Raw genomic sequence first — 9,543 nt, 5'->3', positions numbered from 1 at the left:
TAATTAATAGTAATTATTAGGATCTCCTGATTCAATAACGTCGTAGATTTTTGTTAAATAAAGTGTTCTTCATTTCACTGTTGTGATTTCGTATCCCAAATTCCCAATATGCAACTGTTATAATGCTATCATCTTATTACCCAGATGAAAGGGGTCATCTTTTTTTATTTCTAATCAAAAAAGAAAGGAGTGATATAGGAGAAGTTATTTGGTGGGCCTAGGGCGCAGCCACGTTTGTTATGATTGGTAGAGGTAGTGGAATTTACGATTTTTGTGGTGGGTTATTGGGAACAATGAGCGGCATGGTGAATTGTGATTGGCCACCAACAAATAATTTTTTGTTATATAGGGCTCACATGTAGCTGACGTATCTGATAGTCAATGGATGTCCGTAAACCCAAACAAATTTTTTGGTAATACTAGTTTTCATGGTTTGTGATTTGTTTCTAGGCTTGTGGTTGTATTGGTATTTTTTCAAGTATGTGTAATTGTATGATTTTGTTGAGAAAACCAAATGAGAGGGACATTACAGTTTAATTTAATAATGTTGACATATTATAGCATTAGCAAAGCATAAGACTTGGCAATGCATTAACGCATAAAGGATCCGCGATATCTGGCAGCACTCTTGTGATTCCTGGCTTTAATTTGAACAGGAAAAAGTTACCTAATTCTTTTCTTCGTTCTATTTGGATGCTAAGAAATTGCTGAAAAAAGGAAAAGAAACTAGCTATATGTATGTTTGGTTATCAATTCATTTCTAATCGATTCCTTTTTATTCTACTACTTTCAATTGTTTGAATGGTCAAAGAAAGCATAAATTTATATATTATTTGGATGATTTGGATTTTTTGCACCAAAAATTTAAGAGTATATGTTTAGAGACCCATCTAGCTGGTGGCATGTCTTACCATCATCCACAACTTAGTTTAACTTTCCATTGAAGTTTTGAACTACATATATTTATGTTGTGCATATATATATTGGGGATGGTTGGCTCTTGATTTATGCCTATCGCTAGGTCTAGCCGCAGTGACTTTTTTTCATTCCAGAACCTACACTACTAGGAAAATTACATTTTGCTACCATATAATTTGTATAATTTGTGACCACCTGATTATCATCGCAAATGGCCAATTTATTCCCTATTTTCTTTTACTTTATTTTCCCCTTTTTATATTTTGCCCTAGTCCCTTCACAAACGCTGATCGTTCTCTCTCTCTCGGTCTCACATCGTGAATCTCTCTAGCCTCTCAATCTCGTTCTCTCTCTCTCTCAATCTTGTGCTCTCTCTCCTTGATCTTCTTCTCAGATCAGCACCTCTGCCATGTCGATATCCTTCATCCTCTTCAGGTAAACACACCTATATATGTACCTCTATATTATATATATATATATATGTGAATTTCAAAATTGAAATTGAATTTATTTTGTTGAGGTCTGAGCAAGAATCGAAGTAGCCGTCCTCAACTTCCTCAAGATCTTGAACTTTTCGACTCTGGCAATCTCATGTCTCTCTGGTTTGCAATTTTGCTTCAAATCTATACTCTTAAAATGTGTATATGTGTGTGTGTTAAGCATTGAATCACTGTTGATTTTGAGTAGATGAATTTGGGGATTTTTGAGTGTGTTACAAATCTATAGAAGATGGAGCAATAGCAGAGTGAGTTAGGGTTTGTGGATTGATGTTTCGTGAATTTTTCTCTCAATCGTTTTGCACGAGGTCTTTGATGAGAGTTAACACTGCTCAATCCTTCATCAGAGGTAATAATAGGATCATCATCATCTCTCTTTCTCATTTGCCTTCTTAATCTTATCTTTTTTTAAAATTTCACTCACTGATATAGATACAGATACAGATACAACAAAGGCTTCCTTTGCATCTCCAAAAAATGTGAATTTGTAATTTTTTACACAGTCTAATTTGTAGTTTTCATTTAATTTTATGTTCATTTAGTTCATTAAGGTCTATATTCTTCAATTTAATTTTGGCCATTCCATTTTTGTTTCTTTTCTTCAATTTAGTATAAATTAGGCATGTGTGTGTGTTTGGTTATCTTTAATTGTTTATTGTTTCTGTTGAACTGGTGCTTTGCTTTGTGTTTTGGATATCTAACTATGGTCTTTTATTTGTGTTTTGAACATATTTAAGGTTCTATTATTTTTAGTGTGATTTGATTGGCAGAGGAGAATGGGATTTCTTACACCTGACCAGATTGGGGATCATAAGATGTTTATCATGCTCTTTTTCATGTTGCCGATTATTTTTGGATATCTTTTGATTTTTTTTTATATTAATTATATATGAGCAAATGATGTTTTATATCATATGTTTGTGGCAATGCTATGTTTCAACTTTCATATGCAGAAGGAAGAACTTTTGTCTTGTTTGAACACTTGAACATGCCACCTATGTATAATGACATCCTGTTCTTCCTAATGAGATTTCATTCCTGATTCTTCATTCTGCTCTTCTCTCTCTCCATTATGAATTCCCTCACCCTGGTTCTATTTATATGCACTGATCTGAATTAGCATCTGCAGTGCTTACAGTCCATTGGGTATATTGCACTGCATCATTTAGGTTATGCCTAGATGTGAGTTAAGAAAAAAGTATTTCAATGATTATTTTTCAGGTATCTTTTATAGGTTTTGTAGATGGATTAATTGATGTTTCTCATAAACACTTCCCATTTTCAGTCAAAAGTTGGACAAGGATATGGGTTCATGCACACACACAAAACAATCAGAGTGTGATTTGTCGTCGTCCTCTCCTATCTTGTATTATTTATCATTTTTTCTCTTTGGTGGTTTGGTGTGCTTGTGCACATGCATGTGTGTACACTTTTGGCATCAAGGATATGAGTCTTGCTTGGGTACCAAGCAATAGAAGCTTGATTTGTTGTTCTTCTTTTGGGATGTATATGTGCACCATAGTAAACTGTCTCAGGCTTCATTTAGGGATGCCTAGATCAGACGACCATGTTTTCTCAAGAAGAACTTGAACAAATAAAAGATTGTCCTCCATATGCACTTAAAACCATTGTTTCTTGAATCTCACCCTATTGTCAAGTTCTGCCTGTGCCAAATACTATCTGTATTATATCATTGTTTGGAGGTTGGTCTGAAATATTACCAGAAATTGTCCAAAAGTTTAGTAGTGTGAATCATGTATATCATATCTTTAGACTCATGGATTGGTTTTTAGACATTGCAGAACTGGATGCATGCTAAAATGATATTATCAATCTGACTTGTTATTTGTTAATTGGAGTCTTTTGTGTAAGAGCAGCAACAAAAACAACTTGAACTCATTCTGGCAATTGGAAAGACTGGAAAGGTATAATTTTGTGTGTACATGGACATTACATCATGTATCTTTAGGAAAACTTGTGCTGCTTCTTGTTATTCTTTGGGCTTCCCATCATGTATCTTTTTTTGTATTTAGTTGCTATCCTTCCAGTTGTCCAGAAGCAACACGAACTTCTTGGGACTTTGCTCCTATGTCATGCATGCACTATGGAGGTTAGTGAATGGAATTTATGTTTCTAGTAAATATATGAAATTTTGTCTTCACTGTCTGGAATTAAAATTGCAAATGTGATATACCTCTTCTAAAATGACATTACATGCCATTGGTTCCTGTTCAAAGGGGTGTTGGGAGGGGCAAGAGATAAACATAAGCTTTGGCATTATTTGCACAAAGTGACTACACTCAAAGTAGAATTGACATTGCTTGCAATTCCGAGTTTTTAGCATCACCAAGCAAGCATGACTCTTAAGTTTATTAAACCTTCAATGCTATAGCTATGTAGATACACTATATATATATGTATGCATATATATATTTAAATACACTTTAATGCACACCAGATGTTGTAATTGTTTAAAATGCTTGATTTTGCTCACTGTTTCTACGTTCTAACTTGAACATCTGCATTCTGTTATGTCCAAATTATGGCTTTTTTCCCCCTTTTTTTGGCCCTAAATGTGATGGTTGTGCTGAAGAAAAATGGTTTTTTTAAAGCTTTTTATTTTCATTTATAGAAGGGAAGAAGAAAAATAGTAGATAAGGAAGCAATTCAAGTAGTTTTTCTTCTGCGATTCATAGCCACGCGGCTTTTCTGACAAGTGTCTCTGCTTCCTAGCTCATCCTAGTTTCTATTAGACCATCCTTGCACGTGTTGAATCTTGAAAAATTTAGGAATTGACGTTTGCTTTGTATTTTTTTTATTTTTTTCCTTTAAATTATTAGTGTGCATGGTACTCTATTTTTATTATCTTATAATTATTTCCTCATTTGACATCTTGGGGATGCATTTATAATGGTGGATTATTAGTTAAATTTATTTGGTAAGTGTGATTCAATTTTGTGTTGTTCTTGAAGAAAGTTTCTTAGATGTTTCAAAATAAAAATTTCAGGTTGTTTCTGCATACAATAACTGAAATGAATGCTTTAGATGTAATGACAAATTAATGCTTTGGTGAGAGTTAGGTGTTGTATTAAGGATTTTGCTTCATCTTGTGTTCACATGCAATATTGTGAACAAGACCATTTCTGGTCTGAAGTCTGCAAACTGATTTATATATACCAATTTTTTATTTTATTTTATTTTATTTTTGTCTCCTAAATGAATCAATTAAATGACAGCTTTATCTTAAAAAATTAATTTCTACTTGCTAATGATCAGTTGTCTGTTTGCAAGTTTCATGGTTGTATAATTTAGAAACATAATATAGTACTAAACAAGACTTCTAAAGGCAATGTATATTAATTATTTTGCAGACCCGTTTCATTGAGATCTTAGATATGATGCATGGGAGCTCAAGAAGCAATATGCGCATTCTTAATATAGCGACAAGGTATGTCCCTTAGTTTAATGACTTTCTGTTACATCCTAATTATATCTTCATTCATCATTTAAGAATTGCATGCTCTGTCCAACCTATCCCCGTCAAGACTCAATCTCATTCATTCAATCAAACAAATAAAATATTAATTCTTATTTAAGGAAGTGCTTTTAATTTTATTTTTTTTTCTTTTTGTTGGTCTTTTTGTTTCCTCTAAATTATAGGGGCTGTATTTGGTCAGGAAGGCTTTGAAAAGTTGCCAGATGTGAGAGAGAGAGAGAGAGAGGAAGAGATCTCAAACATCCCTCTTCTACCGCTTATCTCTAATCTCAAACATCCTTATCCTCTTTTTTAATTTTTTTTTTTCCCCTTTTTAAGAGAGGAAAAATCTCTTCCATTTAACACACTTGTGTTGTGTCTTGTTTTCCCTCTCTCCAAACCCAAATAATCTTTGTTAGATCATAGATTAATCTTCCTGAGGGGTTGGTGGGTGGGTGATATGGCTTTGGTTTCTGCTTTGTTTTGAGATCTTTCAATGACCCACAATTTGGGATGTAGTGATAGAGCTCATGATTTTCATTGCCCCTCTCTGGATTGCTGTTTTTATTGGGGTTATGGTCAGCTGGGCATAGAAACCCAATTGGGCTAAACTTACTCCTCCTAAAGCTCTGGATTGAAATTGAAATTGCAATTGCAATTGCCCAGCTTCATTTCTTCGATTGCCAATACTGGGTTTGAAAAGGGAATTTCATCTCCATCTTCAATCTCAATTTCTAGCAGCAGGTTGGTTCAAAATTCTCAAATTATCCCTCTCTTTTTTTATGGGTCAAATGTTGAAAATACCCTTCTCCTTGTTGGAACTTATCACACTTGGAATCAAAAGTCAAAAGTGTTTGTTTACTTAAAATATAAATTGGAAGATGGATTTGCAAAGTAAAGTTGAACACCTATTTGAACTCTTAAAACTTTTAATAATAGTAACAGGTTGGGCCAGATGGGTTTCCATTTTGTCTAATAGTAGAACTGACTTTGATGATTGTAAGTTATTGTGAGGGAAAATGCAATATTTAGAAATCCTGTCAAACTAGTGGCAAATTGTTTAAAAAGTTTCCAGAACATTGATAAATTTAGTGTGTTAATTTTACAAAACAAGAAGTTTATGGGCTGCATCAAATCCTTATGACAGTGGGAATTTTTTGACAATGGGATTTATTTAGGTGCTCCTGCTATTTTAGGCATGGACAATAACCACACAACTTTGTTGGTTAGTGATTCTAATATTCGTTAGTGTAGGGGAGTTCATCTGGAACTGAATCAAGGAAATGTTAGTTAACATTGATGCCAAATATTTCAGAGTTCAATGTAATAATTGTGAGCATTGCTAATGTAGGTTGTAGATTTGTAAGGGTGATTAAAATTTGGTTGGGGATGGCTTGTGGGATAGTATTACCGGTTTTCTTCTGGTCCAGCTAAATGTGGATCAGAATTTAACACTAGGAAATTCAGAACTACAGATAATTGGAAAAAAGAAGAAAATAAATAAGATAAAGAACGAAAAGATGTTGAGGAAGTAGGAAACTAAGGTAACCATATATTTGGTTCCTTAAGCATTCCCAATAGCAGAGTTAAGGTTATCACACTCACTAAAGAAAGCTTCTCTAGTTGTATATTCTCAATTAAACATTCCTGAAACTTCAAAAACATTGAAATCTTTCATGTTCACTTGTAAACCCTATTGACTTAGTTAATGCAGACAATCTTACTAGTTCATTGCTGTAGACTGTAGTGTGTGGAAAACTCCCCTACTAGAGTAATTGGAACACTAGCGTGCTATAATATTAGCCGAAGCATTAGGCACCATTTTTTCTCACAAAGCTTTTGCGATTCTGGTACTGCAATTACTTTCTCTCGGTCAAAAATAAAAATAAAAATAAAAATCTTTAAATGGCACAAGACCATTATTTCTAGTGCTAGCCTCCTAAAACCTGTCTTCCATACTTGTCTAGTTTGATATTCACGACATCAAGAGTGGAATTTTGATGATGTTTCACAAGGAGTGGGCAAGATCATGTATGAGATGTCATGGTAGAAAACAAGAGTCACTAAATGGAAGGCCAGGGTTTCTTGTTCATGTTATTGGCAGAGGCATTGGTGAAGTTAAGTGCATTTGGGGTTTTCCAGGTCATATTGATGGCATAAATACACAGGGGGTAGCAGGGTCACCAAGTGGAAATTGCCTTGGCACATGTAGTCACCAACCAAAGTAATTGATTGCCAAAGGTCATTTGGGCACATGTAGTGGGATGGTGGAAAGAGGTGGGGTTGAAAAGACTGTTTACAAGGTCCAATTGTACAGTTTTTTTTTCCCCCAGGATAATTGGGTATCCGGGTAAAATCCCCAATAAGAAAAGGTAGAAAAATGACCTTTTTCTTGTTTTATCTTTCCCAATGTTCCTTGCTAAGCTTTCAATCCTTTCTAAATCTTAAAATATCTTCAAATATTGCGGTTGAAACCTTGAACCTTACTTATCAAAGAGGAGGGGGAAAAAAAAGAAGGAAAGTTCTGCTGGAAAAGACAACAAAAATTCCTATGAAGTGCAACACAAACAGCTGGAGTCTTTTTTGTACTCAGCTGTCGGGAGTCCATACTATTGCTGAAATTTATCTTGCAATATGAACTTAGGCAAAGGTGAGAAGACTGGCATTGATGGTCTTGGACTCTTGGCAAAAACCGTGTTAGACTATATAATCTGCATATTTTGACTCTTCAATATCTCGTCAAATTTCAACAAACTATACTACTATCAGCTTTATTCATGTCTTCTTCCGTAATCATTTAATTATGAAATTCAGCCACTATAGTTTTCTTTTCCCCTGTACATATTTTTTACCTAAATCAACTTATTTCACCAGGTATATATATTGACATCTACAAGATGAGGAAATCCGCAGCGGTTGAGAAGATTCTCAGCTACAACGATGTTGTGCTCAGACGATCAGATCTAGACATTCTCAGCGGTCCATATTTTCTAAACGATCGCATCATTGAATTTTATTTCAGTTATCTTCCTTCATGTTATCCTTCCGAGGAGATCCTACTGGTTTCACCTTCAATTGCTTTCTGGATAGCAAACTGCCCAGACATCGAAAGCCTCAAGGATTTCGTAGAACCCCTTAATCTCTTTAGTAAGAAACTGGTAATTTTTCCTGTCAATAACAACGATGATGTGACAGAAGCTGAAGGTGGGAACCATTGGAGCTTACTCGTGTTTGAGAGAAACGCAAATGTATTCGTACATCATGATAGCTACGGAGGACTTAATGCTGGGCATGCCAAACAGCTTTACAGAGCTATTGTTGGATATATGGGGATCTCTGATACGGCATCAGCCTGTAAATATGTTGAGTACTCTAAAACCCCACAGCAAGTGAATGGCTATGATTGTGGTCTATACATTGCAGCTATTGCAAAAGCTATATGCAGCTGGTATGAAAGCAAAAGTGAACTGAAAGATGAAGATGGGTTGTGGTTTTCTACGATGAATGAGCAGGTTAATCCATCTGTTGTTGCCAAGATGCGCAACGAAATTTTGGGGCTAGTAAAAAGCTTAATGGCCATGAAGTGAATCTTGAATTGCATTTGGTGTTAGTTCAAAGATTCAGGAATTGCCTGTCTTTTTTTTCTGCAACTGTTGGAATAGATTATAGAATTGCATTTGGTGTTAGTTCAAAGATTCAGGAATTGCAAGTCTTTTTTTTTACTGTTGGAATAGATTATAGATTTTAACTTAATAGATTATAGTTTATAATTGGATTATAAATTTAAGTTTAAGAGATTAGTGTTTGTTTTATAAAATGATTTTTTTGTTGTGTAATTGTCTTTTTTATCCTTATTAGTTTTTTAGATTCAGGAATAGAAGAAAAATGAGGGATGGATCCTTTATACAAGAGCATGGTGGTAATATTTGAAAAAAGAGGAGATTTTTATGTGAATTTTCAGTGGAAAACAGCTTCTGTAAGCAAAAAGCTTACTAACCTGCCTTTTCAAATTCATTTGTAATTTGATCTTAAATTAACTGAAATAAGCTTATGTCGTTTCACCATAAGCTACAGCGTACATGTTATTTTGGCTTGTCTCGAGACTCACTGTCACGGTTGTGTTGGAATCAAATGTTTTGATCTTCCTGTTCTGTTGCGCTAGAGAACAAAAAATGAACGGTTGAGTTTTTAAATAGTATTCGTTATTATTATTTTCTCTTTGGTCAAAAAAACTATAAATTAGTTTGATGAAAAAAATAAAAAAAATATTCATTATTTTTATATAATTTTTTGTTTTGTTTTGGGGCTAATTAATTATTTTAGTCAAATTAGTTTCTATTTTTTAAAGAAAAAAAATTAAATAAAAAAAATTTGGGTAATTTACAAATACATTCCCTAAGGTTTATTTAAAATACAGATTGTCTCTTTATGGTTTGAAAAATTACAAATATATCTTTATTAGAATTTTTTATTTAACAAAATTAACTAAGAAAATGAAATTCATAATTGTTATCCTATACAATAACAAAATTACTTAAATTATTAATTGAAATATATTTTAACATCATTAAAAATTGTTAATTAACTTGATGATTTATTAATAAAAAGGACAATTTGTTATGAAATTAAAAAATTCAGGGGGTGGAATGTAAT

The 9,543-nt window shown here is 33.6% G+C and overlaps 1 protein-coding gene across 50 annotated transcripts; it reads left to right on the top strand.

The window, feature by feature from the left end:
• Positions 1–1,026: 1,026 nt before the first annotated feature.
• LOC114287985 (NEDD8-specific protease 1) lies at positions 1,027–8,726 on the top strand. 50 transcript variants are annotated; one of them, XM_082909789.1, is made up of 7 exons: positions 1,179–1,353; positions 1,439–1,520; positions 1,606–1,764; positions 3,218–3,340; positions 3,449–3,525; positions 4,787–4,863; positions 7,765–8,726. In XM_082909789.1, the coding sequence occupies exon 7, from the start codon at positions 7,788–7,790 to the stop codon at positions 8,475–8,477; it is 690 nt and encodes a 229-aa protein (XP_082765915.1). In that variant the 5' UTR covers positions 1,179–1,353; positions 1,439–1,520; positions 1,606–1,764; positions 3,218–3,340; positions 3,449–3,525; positions 4,787–4,863; positions 7,765–7,787; the 3' UTR covers positions 8,478–8,726. The 50 variants fall into 50 exon arrangements, with proteins under 50 accessions (XP_028087272.2, XP_082765911.1, XP_028087270.2 ...); XM_082909780.1 differs by lacking the exon at positions 3,449–3,525 and adding an exon at positions 6,858–7,540 and having other exon boundaries at positions 1,184–1,353; positions 3,209–3,340; XM_082909796.1 differs by adding an exon at positions 6,858–7,262 and having other exon boundaries at positions 1,189–1,353; positions 1,439–1,764; positions 3,293–3,340.
• Positions 8,727–9,543: the final 817 nt, after the last annotated feature.

Source organism: Camellia sinensis, chromosome 15, assembly GCF_055761805.1.
Source record: "Camellia sinensis isolate YWXY chromosome 15, ASM5576180v1, whole genome shotgun sequence".
NCBI lineage: Eukaryota > Viridiplantae > Streptophyta > Magnoliopsida > Ericales > Theaceae > Camellia > Camellia sinensis.
Note: the sequence above shows the minus strand (reverse complement) of the source record. Positions and strands in the feature narration are given on the sequence as shown.